General features: G+C 51.0%; 1 protein-coding gene across 1 annotated transcript; it reads right to left on the reverse strand.

The window, feature by feature from the left end:
• Window positions 1-807: 807 nt before the first annotated feature.
• Window positions 808-9,480, reverse strand: LOC144168384 (neprilysin-1-like). The gene is made up of 2 exons (XM_077697384.1): window positions 7,108-9,480; window positions 808-876 (listed from the first exon to the last, which is right to left on the reverse strand). The coding sequence occupies exons 1-2, from the start codon at window positions 9,478-9,480 to the stop codon at window positions 808-810; spliced, it is 2,442 nt and encodes an 813-aa protein (XP_077553510.1).
• Window positions 9,481-25,759: the final 16,279 nt, after the last annotated feature.

Genomic DNA, 25,759 nt, shown 5'->3' on the forward strand with positions numbered 1-25,759 from the left:
CAAGTGGGTGTGTTGTTATGTCTATATTTATCACTAAATTGTGGTTGAACCTAACGACGGGGTAATGAGGCTAGACTTAACGACGGCATAAGCAACATCACATTCATTGTACGCACAGCTGCGTGTAACGGTAGTTCACATTTTTTTACGTCAAAGGCCAAAACACATTCACTGGGTCCACATCTAGTCAGCTAGTGTCATCGAGTTATGGCGCTGTCGGAACTGCGTGCTCTACTCTCATTCCGGAGGAGTTGTTTTCGATTGCCATCCAGTCCAAAATTTTCTACTTCTTTTTCCTCAACCAACCAACCTCACCGAGGGACTGCTTAAGTACCCCCGTTTGCCCAAACAAACGATTATTCTCTTTCTCTCAACTATATTAAATACTGTACAATAAGGAAAGACAAAGTATCTACACTCGTGCTATATAGAAATACCCGAAATGGGAGTTTCGGCAAAAATTTCTTCCTCTTGTGTCTTTGTTCTGCTTTTATCTCGTCTCTGTTCCACGCCGCATTTACCTAGAATGCGTTCATTGCCCATTAAACTTACCGGGAACCTCCGGCCTCCAGCTCATTGAGGCTGTGCGAAGCTGCATTTTTACTGCGAAGCTGTTTATCTGTCGTTCACCGGAATCACGGTGATGAGACCAAGAACTCTCCGCAGCGAGTTGCGCAATTTTTTTTTCTTTTTTTGTGCGAAAGATTGCCCTACGGCATAAGAAAATATTCTCATATGTACAACACAGCACCAGTAGCGCGCCAAAATTCAAGAAGAGACCGGTGCTGGCCCCCCATATCCAGCGGCTTAGATCTGGGGGTCTGCCAGGATGGAGACCTGTGCCTCGGAGGTGTTGAGTTCGGGCGCCTCTAAGGCCTGGGAGGTCCAGAGCAAATGTTCAACGTCAGCTTCTGATGCCGGAAGCACACAAAATGGGCAAGTGTCCGCAAACGGCGCGTGATAGCGGGCAGGCCAAGCGTGTGTAACTGCTGGGGATAACGCCACCCCAACCCGAAGCCTCCGCAGCACGACCTCCTCCCAACGAGCGAGTCCACTGGGGAGGTCAGTTCCACGCGGTGGAAGTAAAGCAAGCGTAGCGCGACAGAGGGTTTTCTTTTCCACAAGCAGTTCTTACAAGAAGTGGTAGTGGCCGTGGGAGGTCCCTGTGACAGGCGCGATCCGCCGCTGGGTGGGCAGGAAGCATGTCCCGGTGAATCCATGAAACGCGGACAGGGCATGGGTAAGTGTCCATAATCTCGTGAATGCGTGCAGCCAGGCTTGTACAACGTGCAACGCGACGCAAATCCCGAATCACTGCAGTTGAGCCTGTGTAAAGTTCTAGGTTGTCCCCAGTAGTCAAAGTCGATGCAAGCGCCTGCAGGCCATCCCTAATGGCAGTAAGTTCTGCTAGCAGTGCTCCCCCGAGTACAGCCTGAGAGCGCTCCTTTTCTATCAGCTCCCCAAGGACACTTCTCGGTGGCGGCCTTCTCCTTTCCTCCTCACCCGACTTCTTTTCCTTCGGCGAAGCGAGCTACATGTAGCGGTGGCAGATGTTTCCTAAAGTGACCTTTTGTGCGCACTGCGCTACGCATTTTAACAGCGGATATGTCTAAATTTGATCTTAGTCCGGTGGCGTTAGCAACAAAATACAAAAAATTCCCGCGCCTTCCCGCGAGGGGAACACGAGTAAATGCAGAGCATTGGGGCCTCAGTACTGATTGAAGGCAGTGTTGCTTCCATCGCTTCTTCCGTGATGCTGGAGTAGCAGACACGAGTAAACGTGGGCACGAGCGTCAACCAAGGAAGGAAGGAGCAACGCACTGACTGAAACACGAGCGACCGCTAGCCGCTATATTTGCAGCGCGCGCAGTAGAGGGAGAGCAGTACGGGGGGGAGAGCGCGCATGCGCAAGCAGCGCGCGCCCTTCCACGCCCCACCGCGCTGCTATCACGCACCTGTTACGCCGAGACCGCGACGGAGCGAACGGGCTGAATACGACGCATGCGCGCGCCAGCTGCTGTTGAGAGAGAGGAGGGAAGGAGAGGCGCACCTGCTGCGGACGCGAAACTGTTGACACCGTCCGACGCAGGAACAGGCGAGGCTAAGAAATGCTCTGCATTTAAAAAACTGGTCGCCTGCAAAGGGTGCCATACCACAGATAGTGTATTGCCAAGAACCATGCATTGCGTTCCTTTATGTTTTGTCTTTACCCCCCGGCTGCGCCGGTCTGTGTTATATGTGCGCCAAGTGAACCGCTTGTTCCGTTCTTTATTTTTATGCCGCAAGTGTTACTCTTTTGATAGGGAGAGCGTTTCCAACTAACGTCAACAGCTCCGTGGTCAACAGTCTAGAATAATCTTCTTTGATCTACATTGTTCTGGACGTAATTCGACGGCTCGAGAAACACTCGCGCCGAAAGATAAACGCCCGCAGAGCGGATGCCGTGGTATTAGATTCGCCGACATTCGTCTCCGCGTGTCACTTCGTTTGCTGCTGCTTCGCCGTCTCTGTATTCTTTGAGTTGTTAGGGGAGCACAAGTTCACTCCAATAAACTTGTTTTCCTTGAAGACAGCTGCGTCGTCTTTGGCTTCGTGACAATATTATCACAGTGAAGCCAGCTTTCACGCCTTATCGACTGCGAGCATAGGAGAATATGCACATGCGTACCCCTTACTATGTCATTTTAAAGGTGACAGGCCTTCTAGGGCTACTAGAACGCAAAAGAAATTGGCCCAGCTTGAACTAGTGGTGTAAGGTTGGAGAAACAGCGGAGCTGGGGGTCGACCCTGTCTGAGCGAGGCGGATAAAACAACGCACAGTTCACCCTCGCCGTTCGCTGCGGAAACCTGTGCGAGCCAAGAATGTTAGCAAAGAGAGTGACCCCTGTTGCCAAACGCTAAGTGTGATCAGGCTTGCCACTCGAATTGAAGGAACAGACAGGGAAGTATACGGGGGTTAGACGAACACGCGCACATGGGTGTCTCGACACAAGACGTGCATCGTCAGATAGCGCAGCGAAGCACTTTGCCACGCGCTCACGTTCCCCGGCCTATATTGCCGCCAGATGTACGTACTCGGAGTTCATCCACTGATGTCTTGTAGATTATCGGTGCATATATAGGGAGGTGGACCTGCGCCGCATGCCGAGATCGCGAATGGGCGACAGTCGAGGCGGTGGCGCCATCTGACGGCCCAGAGAATAACCTTCGCCTGGTTTGACGGGCATCTCCTTCGACTGGTGTTACGGGCATCACCTTTGTCTGTCGTGATGGGCGTCATTGCCGGACATTTCGATCCCCTAAACAGCTGTTAACGGCTCACTGTACACAATCTTTATATCGCTTCATATAGCTTTATACGGCTTCATAGAAGTATTTCCATTGTCCTCAAACCGAGTGAACTGGCAGTGCGCTTCCTCGCGCGCGAGATTATGCGAACACGTTCGGGTCCGTCCCCTTTCTCCCCATCTCCCAGCTGTGGTCAGCAAGGCACCAATGAGGAAAATTCATAGCGCTGAAATGAAAACTGGTGCGCACACACTCACACAAAGAGGGTAGATACCCCCTCGCACGGGTGAACCTCTCGTTAACCTCGGTGAGGCAATTTTCCCATAAGGGAGGATTATTAAGTTCATTCTATTACGCTCATCGTATACCTTATTAATTTCATTTCTAATTTAACGGACCCTTTTCTGAATGTTTTGCGTGATCCTTGTGCTGTTCAGTGTGTGTCCGTCTTCACTTCGTCCGTGTCTGCCCTTTTTGCGCAATTACTTTATTTAGCAATCTTCCCAGACTCAACGTCGTTAGGACGACCAACGTCGGAGCCTGGGGAAGAAATGTTAGATCTCCACATCCGGCGGCTGGTTGAGCTACGCCGTCTAGAAGGTCGTCGGACAAGCCGCCAAAGGAGAAGACATAAACACGCGGCACGCCGCCCTAAAAAGGGCAACGCAGCGCGAGGCTTTCGGCACTCCGCCTGGTCGTTTCCGGTTGTTAGGGCAGCGATCGGCCGGGGTGCGGGCTGGGGTGGCCAAAGTCGCTGAAAGAGGCGTATGCCCGCAGTATAGCGCGGATCGCCGCCGCGACATCCACGGAATATCGTGTGAAGGCAGCGTACTTGCTAAGAAAGCGTTGTCCAATACCCTACTGCGGGTATTATCCTATGGCATGTATCAGAATCCGCATCGGTGATTCAGAGTACGGGCGCATATTTATTCTGATGCACCCTCTCAGTTCTTCAGCTTGAAACAACACGTGTTCCTGCTACTAAAGCGTTGTCCAACACCCAACCGGGGGTATGGTGTACGCTCCACTTGCTAAAATGGCAGCAGCACCTGCCAGGTATTCAGAGGAGCTTGGCCATAATGTCTGGCTTTTATGTTTGACGATGTGAACCGGTACCCGCATTTTGACATACAAGGAATGCAACCAGTATTTTTTTCAATGGGAACTTATTGACGACATCATGGGCCCTATTCTCGACTGCACAAATTGCCGGCATTTCGCCCATGTTTTTTTGCGTAAGCACGACGTAAGCAATCAGTGACGTGCTGCACCTATAGCTATGACGACATGCAGTGTAATTTGACGAGTCACTCATAAAGATCGCTACCAAGGTATCAAATATTGTGCAAGAAAGATATAAAAACACTTGGCATGTACTATAAAAATTAAGACGGTAGCTGAGGCTGACAAGAAAAACACATTTCTGGAGGTCAAATTTGGCGCCAACACCCCAAGTCGATCGAGTAACGTTGATCCAAAAGCGAGCGAAAGGCGGATGTCGAGCTAAAGAACATCACACAATTTTTTTTACCGTATTTATTTATTTCTTTCAATCGCTTTTATTAACATAGATGGGCTCTCTGCTTCAATGCAAGATTTGTTGCGTTATCACCTTCCCTGCCGCCACAGCCGCCACGCTAGCGTCTGCTGCTATGTTACAAGTTTATGCCGTGATCACAGAAAAAATTCCCCCGCATTTCCCCGAGGGGGAGAATGTGAAAGTGCGAATGCACGGTTGTCGGTCCGCTTGCGGCGCTTGCGCTCGGCCCCCGAAGCCCACCGCCTCGCCGCCTTCTCTTCCATCTCTTCCATCGGGTTTGTAGTATCACGTGTACACCACGCAGTTATCAAGCCGCTATAACGCCGCTGAGTCGCCAACGCACGCCGCTGACGACGTAGTTTGAATGCGTTAAAGATATAAGGCGCGTCACTAACACTGATATCAGCGTCGCGTCCGTGGCTTGGTCGGTAGAGCGTCGCGCTGCGGCCGCAAAGTCCTCGGATCGAAACCTGGCGCCGGATGCTGTTTCTTTTTTAAATATAGAGGAGCACTGCGGACGCCGCCGCCGCCGCCGGCGGTGGATGGTTTGGGGTCGCTTATAAAGTGCATTCGCACTTAAAAGACGGCCGCGAACATCGCTTCTGACACATAAGCGCAGCGAAGCGTTACGCCTGATACCCGCGGAGCGCACCGATGTCGCCGATTCACTCATTCGTCAAGCTCGACTGCAGTCAGCGCTGTAATGAACTAAATAGTCCCTTTTCATTGTTATTTTTCTCTTGAGCTCGATCATGTGACCCAACAGCTTACTAGGAGAAGTATGGACAAATGCCATGCATTGGGTTCTCTTTGTCATGGAGAGGCTTGTACTGCCCTCTTATGTTGCGGTTACGCCAAACAAATAATTTTCATTGCAATGCCAAACATAAAAGCAAAATACTGCATGTTATTTGTATGTTCCATGATCGCCGACTTGGAAGCAGTTGAAACTATAATTTGTTTCGGTAGGAAACATGCTTTAAACAGCGCGCATGCGAAACTGCGCCTACTGCAAATTGCCGCACCTTTCGCGGCGCCGTAAGCCGGGGCAATATTGTGCCCTATTTTGCTTGTATTTTTCGACAAAAACAACCGCCATTTTTATGCTGTTACGTAGCATTACGTCACTTTTACGCAGGCTGAAGTTGCCAATGCATGACGTAATCGTTCCCGCCAACCGTTTAAATTACGTCACGCCTTCTCAGCCAATCACAGAGGGGGTGTGTATTACAAGCAGTATTTTGTTGAATAGCAAAGCCAGGCTTACGTTGTCATGTCCGCTGCATTTAGTCTGGTTTTTCATTACCGGCCAAGAATTATGCGCCTTTAGTAACGAGAAATAAGGCAAACTTTAGAACTGGTGGTAAGGCAAACTTTAGAACGACATGAGAAGTAGTAAGTAAGGAGAAGGAGAAGTAAGGCAAACTTTAGAACGACATGAAACGTCAAAATGACGAGAGCACACACAACCGCTTTGTCAACCGGAAGCACGTGACCAAAATTGAAAGCCAATCAGAAAAGACTTCCGGAAAATTGCCTGAATTGCCGGCAATTTGTGCAGTCGAGAATAAGGCCCCATTTCTCCAATCGCTGCGTTAGGCCTAACTTCCAGTGTTTAGTGTTAACGTTATGAAATCTTCACGTTCAGTCTTTAACTGGCCAAGCGACGCATCCTGATTGTACACCGGGCTTAGGGTACCGGTTGAGGATATTAGACGTCAAACCATAACGTTAGGCCTAACGCCAGAATGTCGTATCCCCGCGTCGCCTACCCACTCTGCTTTGCATCAAGCTTTCCGTTGTGCAAGAGAGATATAAAGTGGGAAATACAGTAGTCTTCACAAATAAGGCTTCAACCCGACCTCGCGAAAGCGGCTGAGAGCAGGGTAATAGTGCATTCACATAAAAGGGTGCTTTCTAGAAGAGTCTTCAAGTGCTAAGCACTGTATAAAGAATGTGGGCCAATTTGATGAAAACTTTTAATAACATTAATATAGATATAATGAGCTTGTTCCTTTTTTTTTCACAGCACCCAGCATGCATGCCAAAATAACGACTCGATCTGAATTTCCATGCAAGGCTTCAATGCTAGACGCTGCCCGCCGAGACACTGCTTGGTGATGCAGAAGCTTCTTTTTAATTGAGAGGGGTTTCCCATAAGACAGCAAAAAAGAAACATCTCCAAGTCACCAGAACGAGCAGGCCTTCGATTGGTTCATCGCTGATCCCGCAGAACAACTGAAGGCATCAGAGAAAGGTGGAAAGTGAGAAAGGGCAACATTCAGCCTAATCCTAGATGGCGCCGACAACTTGAAGCGAAGGCGCTCTCGCATCGCTGTTTCATCCTGTTCCGGCTCGCAGAAGGTGGAAGCCCAGTTGATGAAGAACAGCTTGTTGGGGTCAAGGTCCTTGGGAAGACCCGGAATAAAATCGCCCCGGGGGCTTTCTTTTGCAAGCTGCTTGTGTATGTTGTACAAAGGGCGCAGCACAGCGCCGTCCACGACGTTGTCTTCCATGAACAGAGACTCGTCGCGCAATCCTTCCTTGACGTACAGAATCGCTGCGTCGGCGAAGCTGTTCTGAAAGCACCCCGCCCTTTTGATGAAGCGCTCTTTCGTTGCGGATGTCCACCACTCACGCAGGCCGCCATCGGCATCGACGGTAGAGCCCAGGATGCTCATTGACGAAAACATGCCCCGCAGAACCTCACCCACGAAGAAAGGCACCGAGACGGCGTCCAGACGCTGTGAGATGACCGATACAAATTGAATGGTAGCTGGGGACACGAGCACCTCGTTGCGATCAGGTTCGTAAACAAAGCCGGCCTTGAACGCGCTGTCGGTTTCCAAAAGCGGCTCGTGGAAATGACCGGTGCTGCTCGTGCGCCAGTATTCGGCGCGGCGATCCCGAAGAAGATCGTAGTACGCTTCGATAAGACTCACGTTTTTGAAGAAAGGCGAAATTGGATGCCGCTGGTGCAAGGTGACATCGCTTTCCGTTTCCATCAGGACCACCTGGACGCGTTCTATTTTGAGGACAGCCTCCGCTGCTTCCTGCTGGTCCATCCAGGGTGCCTTTGCCGCAGCCTGCCTCATTTCGTGGCGCGCGGTTTGCTCCAGCTTTCGAAGGCCACCCATTATGCCTCTAGAAAGTGGTGTGGATGTCTCCTTTAGGACTTGGGACCAGGTGAGAGCTCTTGTAGCTCGAGGGTAGAGTCTCTCCAGGAGAGAGAAGCACGCCTCGAGTCGTTGTGGGACTCCGTTAGCGAAATGCTGGCGGTAGAGCAGAGACATCATGAACTCGGCTTCGTTGGAAGGTAGTAGGGGCGAAAGGGACACGATCAGTTTATAACCCACGTAATTCAGTAGCGTTTGAACCGTAAACCGGGAAATAATGTTCGGTAAGTTGTTAAAATAGGCCGAGTCCAGCAGCGCAACCTCGCCTCTGGTAAGGCGACCCTTATTCTCTTGAATGAAGTACTGAAAGTACGCCTGCCAGTCCCAGTACGGCTCTGAGGTTAAGTTGGCTATCGGTAGCGTCAGTTCGGCAACCGGCAAGTTGCGCACAGATTGGGCCGCAGCGGCGCTGATCTTTTCCTCGAGCACGAGGATCCTCAAGACGGTCTGGTGAACGTCTTGGCCGCCTGGGTTCGACAGAGAGAAAGCCTTGAAAATGAATTCGCCGTACGATTTGAGGTAAGGGCCGGGAAAGGCGTTCTTGTACCGCCGGAGCAGGATAGGCGGTGAGTTGACGTGAAGCATGGTCTTGTCGCTCAATGGACGCGCCCTCAGAGATACGCTCACGAGGGACGACACACCGAGCATTTTTTCTGCTTTGGCCGCAACAGTGTGCGCTTCGGCGTGCGGGCTAGCGTCTTTATAAGGCCACTCGCCTATGCCAAGGGTTTGCAGTATCTTGCGGAAAACATTCCAGTTGTCGTTATTTAAGCCAGGCACACAGCCTTGCATAAACAGCGCTGCCTCGTTGGTAAAAGAGTCCGACCCGTCAGCCGGAACTCGCTCCAAGAAGTCCCAAAGGTTCAGCATGGTTGATGCGTGCGCCGAGTAAGTGTAAGGCTGAGAGCTTGCGTCGGGCTTTCGGAACCAGTTTCTCGAGCATACGTACGAGTAGAAGTCTACGCAGGGCGAGACCGAGTGGTTTAGCTTGTTAGCGATGTACCGTGTCTGCCATTGGCATGACTCCGACCTGCACTCGCTTCGCCGCATGGGGTGGCGTGTTCGCACGGGGTCCCATCCCGCGCCTGTTAAGCTTTTGTAAAGGATGGCGCCTCCAGGAGGAAACTCCGCGTAAAGGGATTTCACCACGTGGCCCGCGGTACCGATGAGAACAATACCCGCTACGATCGCCACTAGCACCAGAGGAAGCATCGGGCAGTTCTTGGGTTCTCTCTCTTCTTCTCGCTGGTCGCTGAGCTCCACGCTCTCGAACTCTGCATAGGGGGTTGGCCCCTTCGCTATTCGCACTCTTTTATGACGAGGCTTAAGATCTTCAAGATCTTCGGAAGTGTCGCCGAGGAGGCTGTCATCGTTCTGGTGGGCCCGCCGCGAGGAGAAAGGCGAAGCCCTCCTTTTCCGCTTCCGGTTGCGTTTCCGGCGGGTGTCCTGGAACATCGGATGCGAGGGAAAACCCATCACGTGCGTACGTGGAGCTCGCCACTTTTGGGGGACGACTTGGGGTGGGCATGGAGCAGGCCACTGGCCAGAAGCAACACGGGGGTAGTGGGCCATTCCGCATTGCTGCGTAGTGCTTGCGGGGTAGGCCGCCTCGTGTGCGCAGCACGGAGGTGCAAATGCCGCACGCTGCTGGGAGCTGCAACCTCCAAGCTCCCGGCCGCACCCTGTAGGCCTGCAGGCTGTACCCTGCATCGGCCCATCGTGATGCTGGTGGCAGTCACGGGAAAGTGCCTGGGTGGAGCAGCAGACGGGAGCGCCGAATTCAGGAGGCATAAGCGAGTCTTGGGGCGCCATCGGACAACACTGTTGACAACTTCGTTCAGCATATCCGCAGTTCTGCATCGGCTGGGGAGGCGCCGACTGGTAGCGACAGGATGATAGGCAACATGACTCCATAGTGGGGTGCTTGCATAAATGGCAAAGCCCGACGAACGAGGCGAGAATCGCTGATGTGCGTGCAGTGGTTGCCGCTTCGAGAAATGCCTTCGTCTTCTTCGTCGTTTTCAGCCTTGGCGAATATGACTTCGCGCGGGAAAATTTACGGCTCCAGAGACCTGAAAAGTGATTGAACGCGAAAGAACATGGCGTGCAGCTAGGAAAACTAAGCACAATCGCACGATTTCACTAAGTAAGAATACATAAGAAGGGTAAGGCTTACGCAAGTACATACCGCTGTCACCGAGTCCCGCCGATTGAATAAGGGTATGCAATGCCTATCCGTGCTGGCAGCAGCTTAGAAACGACCATACTTAAAGGTGTTTTGCCTCCAAATTTGTTGCTTGTGCATTCAGTTTTTCAAACGTTTTATATTTCTTTAGAAAGCATGATACATCCTCTCACATGCACATATTCTGAGTAAAAAAATTTATTATCGCACGATTCGTGTGAACAGGATTCGGTTTCGGTTTCTGGTCACCGATTCAAGCAGTGACGTCACAGTGTTGCGAGGACGCTCTGCCACGTGTGCCTACCATGCGGCGCTACGGTACGCTGCGACTTTACTGCGACGTCTGCTCCCGCACACGCGTGCTTCACCACGGAAGTAAACACGCCGACTCGTAATGTGAAGCCGCGACAGCTCCGACACGGACTCTTCTCTGCATCCTCGGATGCAGACAAATGAAAACCATGGATATGCGAAACATGCCACTTAAATAACCGCAAAAAAAAAGCTGCCCCGAATTCAACCCGCAACGTTGTCCGAGCGGGCGCGACGCGCGAGGCCTCTGCGCCCCCGCCCAAATGGTGCTCTATCACGAAATAGTCGGTATGGAGGCCCATCCTTCGCGTCGTACGTCGGTGTTTACTAGCTAGTTTACAGAATTCCTGGCTGGTAAACTGAAATTCCTAAATAGCGCTTGCGCAGCAAGGTTGCGCGAAGTCCCCGCAATAGCTTATCGCCATCAACTCTGCTCCTTCGCGAAAGCGCTCGCAAAAGTAAGTGTTCCCGGCTGCGACTGCGATTTTGCACTGCAGGGATAGAGCTTGCCGTACATTGGATTTACGTTTTACGTTAAAAACATTGGCCGATATTGATTTCTTATTACCCAAATTACCCTGTGTAACTCTTCTTCTGCACGAAACTGACCTTGTATTTTCTACAGGCGAGCCGATCGCACACACATATGCAGTTCGCAGCTCCGGGGTAGCGGCGTCGCCGAAGAGCACGGCCGAAGCGTCGAACGCCAAAATACGGATCGCATTAGCGCTAGTGTTGAGTTGTATGGGCTTCATAGACTTTACTGAATTTATTACACTCCAGAAACTAACAAAATAGATCCGCATTCTTTGCGGCACAAATGTTGTCGGGGCGCAGTTTTCGCTTCTCGGTGGATTCCCGACGACGCGTCGGGCGACCGGTTCTGATGGTGTCTTCGGTCGGCGAGTCAGTCACACTACGGCGACTTTCCATCGGTAGACGTGTTTGCGACTCGTCGGCGTCGCCATCGCGTCGTCGTCGTGTCGGCCTGGTGTGTCTGATACCACGAAGCCACAGAACCAAGCGACCAAACAAACTGTGGTAACTGGAGTTCAGGTTGACGTCGCTCGCGTCGCTAACGTGGTATGACGTCACAAAGTTTGTTATGCTGGCAATTCACTGACGTCATGGTTAGTGGCGATAGCGATGGGTCCAGATCTCCAGAAGAGCTTTTAGGTACTTTTTAGAAGCGAATTAAAATGTATATTAAGCGCTTGCTGTACCCAGCACTTCGTGTTGAGGGTCCTTGCATACAGATAAAGCCTACAGCAGGCGTTTTACAGACTTAAAAATTGGTGGCACAACCCCTTTAAACGAGTTCGCTTTATTAAAGCTGAAATACGTCGATTTGCGGATGTAGGAAATTTATTACAGATAAAGTGTAGCAGCAATAACACGAGAAAGAAAATGATAAAATTAGAGCATTACAATACATTTATAAATCTGAAAGGCAAGTTAGACAGTAAATTCATTACTGAGACACCTAGGGCTCTCTGTGCTGTAGTCAAAGCGAATGCATTAGTACCCAATTGATAAATGGGACATGTCAGTGTCCTCATCATGGGTTTCCCGTTGCGTTTTTTTTCTTTTCCCTATGGTTAGGGTGAATTTGAACACAGTGCTGGAAGGCCTCTACTAACAATTTGCAGGTGTCAAACCTTTTCAACAAATAATGAAATGCAAAACGTTTGCGTACATCTTGTGTGGGCTTTCGCTGTTGCGCAGTACAGCATTCCTGCAGCCTGATTATTGCAATAAAGTCGCAGCTAGGGAAGGGCAAAGTCGTTTTATAACCCTTGCAAGCTGCCGAGAATGGCATTTCGTTTGGTCAGCATGCACTACGCTCGCGCTTCCAGCAGCAACAGACCATTGCTACATTGGTGCTCATTCATTTCCCCTGTTGGTACATAGAGCATGATAGTCTTCAGTTGTCTGGAGGGGAAAGTGCGCCAGCGGGTACGAAGTTGATGGTACGTGAAAGAAAAAAGGCCTGAATTTCATTGACTGTGCAATATCAACAACGGAGGGTCGAACCGTTTCGGCATGAACCGGTAACCGTTATTTCTTTTTTCGGTTCAGTTCCGGTTCGGGTTCATGATGATGATGGTTTGATTTTATTGGCGCAAGGCCGACATGGGCAAAGAGCGCCAAATACAAAGTGATTTGATGAGGAGAGAACACGAAATAAAATCAGTTAAAACTATGAGCACGGCTGGTGTAAAGGGCCAGGGTGAAGAACAAGAGTGGTTAAAAGATAAATAAGGTGGCTGGGGTATAGGACCAGGGGTAAAGCTATGGGTGATATGAGATGAGTTGTAAAAAGTGAACTTCTGATAGGAACTTAAAGGTGCGCTGAACAGAAAACATGGCATCATCTCCTAAGAAGTATGATGGGTGTGGTTGAATATGTCGTGTGTGTAGTTGAGGGAAGTGTTTGCGTCGTGTAGTGTCGAGTGCCTTACATTGTATGAGGATGTGCATCACGGATAGGGCCTCTCCGCACCTGCTGCACCGGTTCGGGTTCAGCGTGGTCGAATTTACGCAATGCTGCGGCGCATGCAATCCAGTGTCTAACAATGTGCGTATAACGGTATATGGTATAACGTTGATGGTATAACGGTGCCATAGCGACGAAATATGAATAGCGATGTGCAAGTTCACATCGATGCACAATAAACATTCAACTGCTCCTGTGAAGGCCCATTTCACTTTCGAGTTTTGCGGTTCCTATAGAAGAGGAACCGGAAAACTCGACCTACATTTTTTGTTATCCTCCCTATTATTTTTCATAGTTTGCGATGAAGTTGGCGTGATTGTTTTAGGTATAAAGCAGTCTTCTTAATGAACCAACATTGTATTTTGTCTTCATGGCCCCTTTAAGCTTTTTTGTATGAACGTTTGCTCAGTTGAACAAATCCATGTACCAAAAGTTCACAGCCGCAGCTCGCCACGTTTTTCGCCAGTCTAGAAATTTGGTAACACAATCTAGATCTCATGCAACCCACCGATATTGTTTATTGTGGATGTAGAATTGCCATTCCCAAAGGTATGTCACTGTTTAGAACACAAACTGGAAATGAGGGGTGACCCGCCGCGGTGGCTCAGTGGCTAAGGCGTTACGCTGTTGAGCACGAGGTCGCGGGTTCGATTCCCGGCAGCGGCGGCCGCTTTTGTGATGGAGGCGAAAAGCAAAAACGCCCGTGTGTACGAGATTTCGGCGCACGTTAAAGATCCCCAGGTGGTCAACATTATTCCGGAGCCCTCCACTACGGCGCGCCTCATCGCCTGCGTTGCGTCGGCGCGTTAAACCCCACAATCAATCAATCAAATGAGGGAAGCGCCCCGTATTGGCGGTGTTATCGTTTAAAACAGAGAAAACCGGCTGGTGGAACACTTCTTCTCAAAAAGATTTAATTGCTGTGACGCACTCACAGTTCCGTGACAAACAACCAGTAATGACGACGATGATGACGAGCGAAGTACGTAGATCAGGTATAGAATATAATAGAACTTTATTGTCGTCTTGGTACTGTAAATCAATGGGATTTAGTTACTAGAAAAAGGGGAGGGCATCCTCTGTGTGGATATTTTTTTAAATCCCTATACAAACGACGTCATGGGTGTACAGCCAAACGCTGACTGTGGTCAGCATCGAACCTGGGTCCCTCACGTCATGGCGCCGACGCCTATCCGACTGCGCCCCTTCAGACACGGTCGAAGCAGTTTGGATTTAAAGCGAAGCTTTCTCGGTCTCGCTAATAGCGACTGTCCCGTCACCCAAACTCTGTGAACCCCTACAATGCCAACGACAGCGAACGAAATCCTGGCGAGAAAGCTGGCCCTTCAACCATCGTTGTCGTTCGTTTTCATTGCTGGGATATATTTTACCACAAAATGCTCCCTTAGATCACTTCTGCGTATTCTTTTCATAACCACGAGTAGTTTAGCACCGTTTAGGTCAGTTTAGAGACTGTGGGCAGCCTGTCATCACTTTTGTTTCAAGTTCTGCATCACTCCGGAGGTGCCCGACCCGCAGTGACTTGAAAACGAAATGTCGCGGTGGGTTGATGTAGCAAAGGAATTTATTTTCGGTGCTACTGCTCTCAGATGCGGCAAAATCTACCAGGCACGGTGGAAACTTTCCCAGCCTCGTTTGCCTAAATACCGGGAAACTTGAAAGCAAAGCTACCCTAACAGGGAGTACAGACGAACGACGAATAAAGAAAGAAACGGCAGGGTGAGCGCTGACTCACAAATTAATTTTCATTGAGGAGAACATTGAATATATTATGAGCATCCTTGGTCAATCTACCGGTACCCGATGGCACAGTCGCTCTTTTTTTTTTTTACGCAAGTACGCCCTTTGGCATAAACTAGATGTAGTCCAGCAGTCCCGTCTCCACAATGAAGTCGAGGAGGGGCCGGTATTGGGGACCGTGCGTCCAGCGGCGAAGGTCAGGTGGTCGTCCTGGGTGGTACCCAAGGGCCCTCATGTGACGAACTCGTGCTGCCTGGAGGCCCGAGCATGAACCAAGGAGGTGGTCCAGGGTCGCTTCAGTGGCAGGGGTTTTACAGAAAGGGCATGTTTCTGGGGGAACTTGCGTCCTCCATGAGGCCTTTATCGCCGGGGTCAAAGCTGCGCCCACGCGGATTCTCCGAAGCGCCACCTCCTCGCGGCGGGTTAAACCGCCAGGAAGGTCCGACCCACGCGGGGGAAGAAGGGCACGCGTGGAGCGCCGGAGAGACTCCTTGTGAATGATGAGGGTGTCACTCTGCGACAACTGGAGCAGGGGTAGCGGCCCAGTTACCCTCTGGGGATGGCAGGCCGCGTCAGCGTCAGTGTGGGCAGGTGTTGAACGTCTATTCCACAGAACTCGCACGGGACACGGAAAAGAGTTCACAATGCGATGCACATCGCAGGTCAAGTCGAGCGATTTGGCGACGCGTCGGAGTTCCCGGACTGCCTGTGTGGAGTCTGTGTACAGGTGAAGGCACGACGGCGGGTTTATGCGTAATCGGGGCTCTAATGAGGATAACCCATCCCGGATGGCCAGAAGTTCTGCCATGATTGAGGGAAGAGGTGCCTCGGTGAGGTATGAGCAGGTCTGCTGCAGTTCTGGATGAGTGGGGCACACAAGGCTGGTGTGTAGGAGATTTGGGGCCATGCCTGCGTCGACGTACACTTGCATTGCCTCGGCTGCGCCATCCGACTCCGAGGGAAAAGGGTTGGGCTGCAGGGACTGATTATGAAAACGGCGTATCCGGGTCAGTGGCCGGTTGTCTGTGGATTGGCTTCGGCTCCAAGGGGGAAGGTCAGGTGATTTTCGTAATATAACAGGTGACTTGGAATCGAAGTAGTGGGCCAATGCCGCAGCAACGGGAATTGTTTGAATTTTCAGGTGACGTGCCCTCCTCCGCTGTTCAACAAGCTCGTCGAGGGTGTTCAGCTGGGCCTCCGCTTGTAGCGTCGGAATTGGGGTCATACGAGGCAGGCCTGTGATAACTCGCATAGCCTCTCGGTTTACACTTTCCAGTAGGTCCCAGTCCCTTCGTGTGAGATGCTGAAACTGAGCTTGGTATATCAGCCGGGGTTGCAAGACAGATCGAACTAGGATACGTGCCATGCGACAACAGGCACCGCCGGTCTTTTGTGAGATCCGTCGGAAGAGATGAAGCGTCTTGGAGGCTTTGCCGCGCACGCAGCGGATCCATGGAGCAGCGGACCCAGAGGCGTCTATTTCTACGCCAAGCACTCGCATTGACGATGCGGGATTGAGGGCACGGCCGTTTAAGGCCAAGGAGAGGGGCGTCTGGGAAAGACGACGTCGGCCCCACCTATTTGTGATCGACATGAAGGTCGTCTTTGCAGCCGAAAGTGTCAATCCAATCTTGGCACACCAATGCGCCGTTTTGTCTAGGGCCGCCTGGAGGCCTGCTTGCTGTCTGTTCAAATCTGCAAGTACTGACCAGACTGTAATGTCGTCGGCGTAGATTAGAAGGAAAATGTCCGGAATGGTAGCTAACTGCCACGCGAGGGGAAGGAGTGCCACATTAAACAACACTGGTGCCAACACAGAGCCCTGGGGTACTCCCCGCTCTGAGGTGAAATGCCCTACACTTTCCTTGCCGATTCGTATAGAAAAGGTACGACTGTCGAGGAAAGACCGCACCAAGTTGCAGACCATGACTGGAACTTTCAGCTGACGTAAGATGGTAAGGATCGCTGAGTGACTGACATGGTCATAAGCCTTTAGGACGTCCATGGTTAGGAGCGTTCGTATGCTGCGAGCTCTGCCACCCAAAAGTACCATGTTCGAAAGATGTTCCAGGCCATCTTCTGTACCGAGGTGTTGGCGGAAGCCTATCTGAGCTGGATGATACCACAGGTAGCGCTCAAGCCACCAGGACAGGCGAGTAGCGAGCATACGCTCCAGCAGCTTGCAGATAGTGCATGTCAATGCAATAGGCCTAAGGTTACTCATGCGGTCCACTGGCTTGCCTGGTTTTGGTATCGGAACCACTTCCGCATGTTTCCAGGAAGCTGGGAGCTCCCCTGAGGCCCAGATGGCGTTGAGTGAGTCAAGCATCCACTGAAGAGCTGGGCCATCAGCGTTCTTGAACACTTCATAGGTGATACCATCTGGTCCCGGAGCTGTGCGCAACTTGGCCTGGTCGATGGCGGCCACAAATTCCGCCATTGTAAAGGGCCCTTGTATGCCATCAATGTCCACCTGAGTTGGGCACGCACCTGCTTCAGGAGGGAGGTAAAGTTGGCCGATGAATTGTGGTGGAGCCTGGTCGAACGCCGGGAAGAATGCTTTGGCTAACTCTGGGGCAAATTGTTTTGGCGTTTTCCCAGAGGCAAGGCACGCACTAGTGGCAGGGTCCGGTGGTCGTGCACCAGCTTCCATGCTGCGGAATGTCCGCCAGATGGAAGATGTCGTTGAGGACGGTCCAATGGACGCACACCAATCTAACCACCTTTGTCTAGAAAGGCGCTTCTCGTGGCGGCGGGCAGCGGCTGTGGCACGATTTAAAGAAGCTCGCAATTCTGGAGATCCTGGATACCGGTTCACAGCCCGTTCAGCACGACGACGAGCTGCCCATAATCGAAGGAGATGCAGGTCAGGAACTGGCCTAGACTCGTCCACCCAAGCTGTCCGCGTTGCGTCCTTAAGGGCGGCGCATAAAATAGGCACTGCATCGCATAGGGTTCCAGGTAGGGAGCTGTCTAACACACTCCTAAACAAGTCCCAGTCAGTCACACGACAGCGGCGCCGTAGGCATCGTTGGGACCCTGGAGCTAAACCAAGACGTAAGGGATAGTGGTCACTGCCCCAACAGTCCGGCTCACGGTCCCATGAGACCGGAGTTACGCCTGTCCACCAGGAAAGGTCCGGGGCATAGGGGGGCGAGCGAGGATGATCCCAGCGACGTGTCGATATGTGCGGAGCATTGAGTAGCACAAACTGCTGGCTTGTAAATGTATCTAAGACTGCCACACCACGCGCACTGGACGAAGGGTAACCCCATGCCTCATGAGGCGCATTAAAGTCCCCACCGACTAGCACAGGTCGTCCGGGGTACGTGCGGCGAAGGTGAGCAAGCCAGCCCATTCGCAGTCGGGGTGCACTGCCACTGTACGGACGCACGTAGCACGACACCAGGATCACGTCTGTGCGGGGTAGGCGAACCAATACAGCAACCACTTCCTGCCACGCACTGCACCAAGGCACCAACGGCACTTGAGTCTGGGGGTAACAGGTGGCTACGTACACAGCCACTTTACCAGGTGGACCAGATGCATTGCTACAACGGCGGTCCGGAATGGTAGGTGAAGAGTACGCAGTGAATCCCTTAATGCGTGGCATTGAGTTTGTCTCCTGCAAGAGCAGAGCCCACGCTTGAAGTGTGCCCGTGCGGAGACGAGACTGCAGCTCCCCTACCTTGGTCGCGAGACCTCTGCAGTTCCACTGGAGTACACACTTGTGTTGTAGCGGGCTTGGGGAAGCTTTCGCACCTTGAGGGGCCACTGAAGCCATCATGGACGTAGGTGCGCCACGAGAACCGTCGCCAGATGTTGCAGTTGCTCCGCTACGAAAGTGAGAAGTTCTGTGGCCGTAAGGTTAGAAGAATCAGGATGTAATTCCCGAAGCGGCGCTGAAGTGGCAGGTGGAGGAGCAGGTGCATCGTGGTGCTGTCCCCGTTGCGCAAAGGTCGCGCGACGTTGCACTGATGTGGCAGTTGTTGAAACAGGTGTTTCCTGGTGCTTCGCCCGTTGCGCTAAGGTTGCACGACGTTGCCGGATACGCTTCATTTCTGCTTCTATCTCCGCCAAACGCTCTTGGTGTGGGACTTTCGGACTGCCTTCAGTGCCTCATGATGATGATAGTTGGATTTTTATGGCGCAAGGCCAACTAGGGCAAATAGCGACAAATCAGTGGTTATGTATGAGCAGTGAAGATGTAAACACTAAAATTGCTCAATAAGAAAAGGAGTGAAAACAGTTGACTACAATGGTGGTGGCTGGTGTAGGGCCAGTTTTCATTACACATGACAGGAAATGAGGTTTAAAAACACCACAACGATACTAAAACTGAACTTTGTGTCCGTCAGTAATCACCAACAACAGCTTCGGCATTCAAGTCTTGCGCATGAGTGCAAGCTTGCCGGATTTTTTCCTTATAAGCTACAGATATAGAACAGTAGAATTCTGTGAAATTGAACTTACCTTGAAGGGGTCCTGAAAGAGATTTTTCCGATACACGGGTGTTTACATTCTCAGACAAAGCAATGTTCTAATAATCACTTCTTTTAAGAATTTCGTTAAAGCAATGAGTGTTTGCGGAGTTACAGCAGCTCAAAAGGCGTATTCTCACCCACGGCGCGTTTCCTCCTCCTTTCGCGTTCCCCTCGCAAAGCGCGAGCGGTCCGCTCGGAAGTTGCCCATGATGCCTCGCTTCTCGGTGACGTCTCCAACAACACCCGGTCGGTTGCGCGCGACTGCTACTGCGATAATGCTGCGTCGCAAGCATCGCTTTGGGACGGGGTCGTCTGACTTTCTGCGTTCCATTCCCGTTGTGTTTTGTAATTGTAATAACTGAAAAACAATAACCGATTACGATTACGATTACAGCTGAAAAGAGCCATCAAAAACTACTCCGCAGCAATCGATTACTTCGCGCGTCACTCTTCGCATTTTTTTTATTAGGGTAGCACATAAATACAAATACAGTGTGGCATAAACCGCGATGCCGCCGGTGATTGAAGTGAGCAAAATGCGCACCTCCTTGTTGAGTAAACGTTTCGACAAATGTTATGTTAGCGGTGTATGCACCGTGTCAAATTTCAAAGCGCATCTCCGCTGCTGTGATAAGTGCGAATATTTCTGAACATGTCTATGACGGATCCCGACACAAACGCACACTATGCGAGTAGAGCCACGTTTTCGTCTGCTAAAGACATATGTGGCAATGAGTGACGCCAACACTTCCAATTCCTTTCGGAAAAAGATAAAACAAAAGGTGCGCTCTTTATCTACGTTACTCACAAGTGGTTAGATAAGGTCATTGTGACAAGTGTGTGGCGCCCCCAACCCTGATATTCGTTGGCCGCTAAGTTCAGTGGCCCCACCAGGCTCGGTGGGCAACATTGTGGGTGGCCGGGGAATAAACACCGCCGAGCACGGCTGCTCGGGGGTCAGTCACCATCACCACCAGCACGCTGTATGTCGTCTCTCGGCTGGAGGGTGCCCCTACCCTCCCAGGTTCACGAACGCGGGGCTAAATCGTGACAGTCATTTTATGTACTCGGACATAGTCTTCGGTGTGCAGAAACGAAATGGTGCGCGAAGGAACAAAGCATTGTAATGTGGCGGACGAATCTTTGAGGTTCCGTGCTTGTGGTATTGGAAAAGTCTGGACCATTTTTGCTCCTCGCTGAGTAACTCCAGCACATCTAACCACTATCGCAAAAAATACGGAGAAAATCGATTACCGGCAAAACTAATTGAATTACAGGGACAGTTATTACGTCGCCAGAAACGTGAGGGTGTCCTGTAGCAAGCAAGGAAAAAAGGCTGTCAGCCGACTAACTTGGTTTCAGGGTGCCCACGCCTATTTTTTACCTCAGTGAGCACTTGTGCCCGGAACGAAAGAGACTTCTCCGGCAAGCCATCATCAGAATGAGAAATCACGTGGAAGTTAGTGTGGGTTCGTGGTGGTAACACCTTTCACATGCGTAAACGAGGGAGGACGAGTATTAAAATTGGTCAACACAAGGTCTGGCTACGTTTTTGAGCTACCCAGCACTCTACTTTACGTCGATGTGTTGTCACTTTCGTTGGTAAATAATTTGCCCTTGTTCGTGTAGTCACCTATTGTATAGCTTCATAAAACACATACTGTGCATGTTGCACATTTTATTGAGGTCTACTGCATCAATCTTAATTCGGTTTGTATGTTTTTTAGCTCATGATATTCAATGTTCCTTTCGAAAGGTATTGCTGCGTCGTCGTGTCCAAACAATGGCCAAGACAGAATCGTGGTGCGCGTTCCTGCCACCTCCCACGGGACAAGTGTATTGTGGTTTTGGGGCGCAGCCCTTTGGCGTCCATCTCTGGGTTGAGCCACGTCATCGTCATAACCGACTAAACGATGGCAAGACCCAATAGTGCAAGAAAGCAAAGGAGGAGAGTGTCGCGAAATTGTGAGTGGGGGGCGGTTCGCCGTGGCGGCGCGAGTGCTCTCCGAAAGTATGCGGTAGGGGAGGGGGGCAGTATGCTGTGCCCGCACGAGACGCTCGTCTGGGCGACTCTGGCGAAAACGTGAGGTGGGCGTGCGCGTGACGATTGTGTGCTGCGTTCCACTCCAGTCTCCGAAGACGTCACCGCGTTCGACGAGGCCCGCACTGCCCTGGCCCGCATGGTGCAGACGATGCACCCCGACCCTCGGGTCGTGAGCGGCCTGGCGCCCAGACCATTGCCCGCACGCATCAGCAGGGACGCCCGCTGCCTGCTTCTCCGCATGCGGCTGAACTGCTGCAATGTGGCGGAGCGTCTGCACCGACACGGCCGCAAGGACTCCCCTACATGTGCGGACTATTCCGAACTGGAGACGCTCGAGCACCTACTCTGCTTCTGCCCTCACCACGCGGGCCCGAGAGCAGAGCTCCACCGAGCGCTCCAGCGTCGAGGCCTTCCCAGCGCCGACATGGAGGACCTTCTGTTCCCGAAGGGACCTGCGGCAACCCAACGGGAAGTGTTCACTTATCTGCTTCACTTCCTGGAGACGACCGGCCTCACGCAGCGGCTGTAGCCCGGAGTGCAGTGATTGACTGGTGTGCCCGGACTGACAGCGTTCTAGGACTGACAGCTCTCTTTATACCTTTCTCTCCCTCTCTCTCTCTTTCTACTTTATCCTATCACTCCCCCTCTACTTCCCTTCCCCTGCACTGGGTTGTATGCAGGTGAGCTCCCTGCCGAGCTCAAAATATCCCCAGTGAATTTCCTTTCATTTTCCCGTTGCAAACCACAACCCCCCCACCCCCCCCCCTACCTAAGACGCGTGTCGCAGTCGCTTCCTGAGACGCACTTCGCGCCGCCGACGCAGAGGCTCATTATCGCTGGTGTCGAGAGAAACCACGAGTGAGTGCTGCCACAGCGCACTGCTGCTGCGCCCAAATATCGCATTAGGGAGTATCGCAATCACCAGCCAATTTTTTCATACCGTGAATTTTAACTCAGTTTTTATCACTTTCGGATATATGATGATGATGGTTTGATTTTATTGGCGCAAGGCCGACATGGGCAAAGAGCGCCAAACACAAAGTGATTTGATGAGGAGAGAACAACAAATAAAATCAGTTAAAAGCTATGAGCACGGCTGGTGTAAATGGCCAGGGTGAAGAACAAGAGTGGTTAAAAATAAATAAGGTGGCTGGTGTATAGGACCAGGGGGTAAAAGCTATGGGTGGTATGAGATGAGCTGTAAAAAGTGAACTTCTGATAGGAACTGAAAGGTGCGTTGAACAGAAAACATGGCATCGTCTCCTAAGAAGTATGACGGGTGTGGTGGAATATGTCGTGTGTGTAGTTGAGGGAAGTGTTTGCGTCGTGTAGTGTCGAGTGCCTTACATTGTATGAGAATGTGCATCACGGATAGGGCCTCTCCGCACCTGCTGCACTGGGGTCTAGATGATCCCGTCAGCAGATACGAGTGCGTCGCATGGGTCTGCCCTATCCGCAGCCTACCCAAGGCGACTTCCGTGTGTCTGTTGTGTGAGTCAGTTGTGTACCGTCCCAAGTGTGGCTTTATTACATGTAGTTTGTTGTCTGTCTGTTCGTCCCAGTGTGTTTGCCATGTTCTGCGCAGGTGTTGTCTTATGTGTGGCTTGAGGTCTGTGTAGGGTACCGTTGTAATGTCCACAGTGTTCCTGAGTGCAGCCGCACCGGCCCTCTCGTCTGCCAACTCGTTCCCAGAGATCCCTGCGTGTCCTGGGACCCAGCAGAGGACCAGCTCATGCTTTTGTGCATACACGGACATGACAGTGCAGAATACAAGATTAACTATGTGGTTTCTGGGGGGTGTATGCGATGACAGTGCGCGAACAACACTCAAAGAATCTGTATATATGATAGAATTGGGAATGTGATTTTCAAGGATGTGTCGTACAATCAGTAAAATTCCATACGCTTCTGCTGAAAAAATTGATGTGTGCATGCTCATGGTTCTGGCTGCATTGAAATTAGGACCATGAGCAGCGCACGACACCATACTGGAGGTTTTAGAAGCGTCACTATAAAATTCTGCACATGTGTATTTAAACTGCAAAGACAGAAAGTGCTGCAGTATTGCAGCTCGTGGTACACGATTTTTGTCAAGTCTCATAAAAGAAAGGTCGCACGACACAGGGCGAACTTGCCAAGGCGGTAAACTGTTAGAAAAGGATGACCTGTACACATCTAAAAACGAAGCACTGAGATCCGAGGCTCGCTCTCTCACTCTAAGTGAAAAGGGCAGAGGAACGGATGGGCGATTTGCAAAGAGCAGAGATGTTGATGTATCGTTAAAGACAGGATAAAAAGGATGATTATTCAGTGATGAAATTTTAAAAGCATATAGCAAGTCCATGTACGTTCGTTGGTTCTCAAGGCTCCACTTATCACACTCGACATACAGACTCTCGACAGGGCTAGTGCGAAAAGCACCCGAGGCGAGACGAAGCCCCAAGTGTAGCACTGGGTCAAGCATTCGCAACGCTGTTTTAGTCGCCGACCCATATACCACACTGCCATAGTCTAAACGAGACCCAACCAAAGCAGTATAGAGCCGTAGTAGGAGTTCTTTGTCGGAACCATAAGATTGATGGGAGAGAACCTTAAGTATATTCATTGTTTTAAGACATTTATGTTTAAGTTCCTTGATGTGTGGAATGAATGTGAGTGTATGGTCAAACACAACACCTAAGAACTTGTGCTCCTTGTTCACAGGAAGCGACACGCCATTAAGAGTAATGTCTGGGTCCATATGGACCCCGCGCTTCCTGGAGAACACAACGCAGGAGCTTTTTACAGGATTTAATTTAAAACCATTCTTGTCTGCCCAGCCGGCAAGTTTCTTTACACCAAGCTGGACTTGACGTTCGCAGATTGACATATTGCATGATTTATAGGATATCTGCACGTCATCTACATACATGGAATAAGAGATTGTAGGTGGCAGTGCCTTACCAAGAGAGTTCATTTTTACTATGAAGAGAGTGCAGCTCAACACGCCACCCTGTGGCACGCCATTTTCTTGCACGTAAACGTTTGAGAGTGCACAACCAACTCTTACTCGAAACGTTCTGTCTGACAAGTAACTAACAAGAGTGTTTAACATGTTACCCAATAGACCGAATGACTTGAGGTCCCTAAGGATCCCATAACGCCAAGCGGTGTCGTATGCCTTTTCAAGGTCTAAGAAGACAGTTAAACAGAACTGTTTATGCACGAAGGCATCCATAATATACGACTCTAGTGCCACAAATTGATCATTCGTGGATCGCCCCGCCCTGAAGCCTGCCTGGCAGCTCTCGAGAAGGCCGTTATACTCCAAAAAGTACACGAGCCTCCGGTTTATCATCTTCTCGAGAAGCTTGCACAGGCAGCTGGTCAGGGCAATGGGTCGATAGCTAGCGGGAGAAGAAGGGTCCTTCCCTTCTTTCAAGAATGCTACAACTATGGCATCCCTCCAAGACTTTGGAATGTGCCCCGAAAGCCATATCATGTTGAAAAGGTGAAGAAGTGTTACAAGAGTGTCTGTGTGTAAGTTCTGTATCATTGTATATGTAATGTTGTCTGGGCCTGGAGCTGAGGGTTTACACGTGCTCAGAGCAGCCCTCAGCTCATGTAGTGAAAACAGGGAGTTGTAAGAAGTCTGTGATTTGTTGCTGTCGCGTAGGGACTTCTTTTCACAACAGGCTTTATGTTTCAGGAAAGTGTTCGTGTAGTGTGCTGAACTGGACACGTGTTGGAAGTGTTGTGCGAGTGTGTCAGCCTGGTCTTCCAGAGTGTCCCCTGTTGTACTGACCAGGGGCAGGCTGTGTGTCTGTTGTCCTTTGAGTTTGCGTATACGTGTCCATACTTTCCGTGTGTCTGTGAAGGAGTTTATTGATGTTATGAATGTACGCCAACTCTCTCGTTTTGCCTCACGGCGCACGCGTTTTCCTAAGGCCTTGGCCCGTTTGAACAAGAGGAGGTTTCCCGACGTGGGGTACCGACGAAGGATACCCCACGCCTTGTTCTGGGCCTCTCGCGCCCGCCTACAGTCCTCATTCCACCACGGCCTCCGCTGGTTGCGCGGGGCACCAGAGACGTGGGGAATGGACTTTTCGGCGGCGTCGAGGATGTGCGCCGTGAGGAGTTTGGTAGCTTCTTCAACGTGTAGGTGTCCTATGGATGTGTGGTGTAGTTTGGATGTCTCTGTAAATGTATTCCAGTTAGCTCGTGCTTCATTGAACCTATTATGGGAAGATGGACTGCTTGGGCCTTTACCTATATATGTAAGTGAGGTGGGGAAGTGGTCACTGCCATATGGGTCAGTTCCCACACCCCACTCGAGAAGAGGAAAGAGAACTGCGGAGCCAATCGCCAAGTCAAGACATGAGTATGTGTTGTGTCCTATGTTATGGTATGTAGGCTGTTTACTGTTGAAAAGGCATGCTCCAGAAGATGTAAGGAATTTTTCTATCAGGCGACCTCGGGCATCCGTTCTGGAA

Source organism: Haemaphysalis longicornis, unplaced genomic scaffold (assembly GCF_048455015.1).
Source record: "Haemaphysalis longicornis isolate Haplotype H1 unplaced genomic scaffold, Haemaphysalis longicornis Haplotype H1 scaffold_2, whole genome shotgun sequence".
Taxonomy (NCBI): domain Eukaryota; kingdom Metazoa; phylum Arthropoda; class Arachnida; order Ixodida; family Ixodidae; genus Haemaphysalis; species Haemaphysalis longicornis.

Coding starts and splice junctions, on each gene's coding strand:
- LOC144168384 (XM_077697384.1), bottom strand. CDS start 9,480: ATGGGTTTTCCCTCGCATCCGATGTTCCAGGACACCCGCCGGAAACGC. Junction 877..7,107: donor CATCTAGGATTAGGCTGAAT/GTTGCCCTTTCT, acceptor TGGACCTCCCAG/GCCTTAGAGGCGCCCGAACT.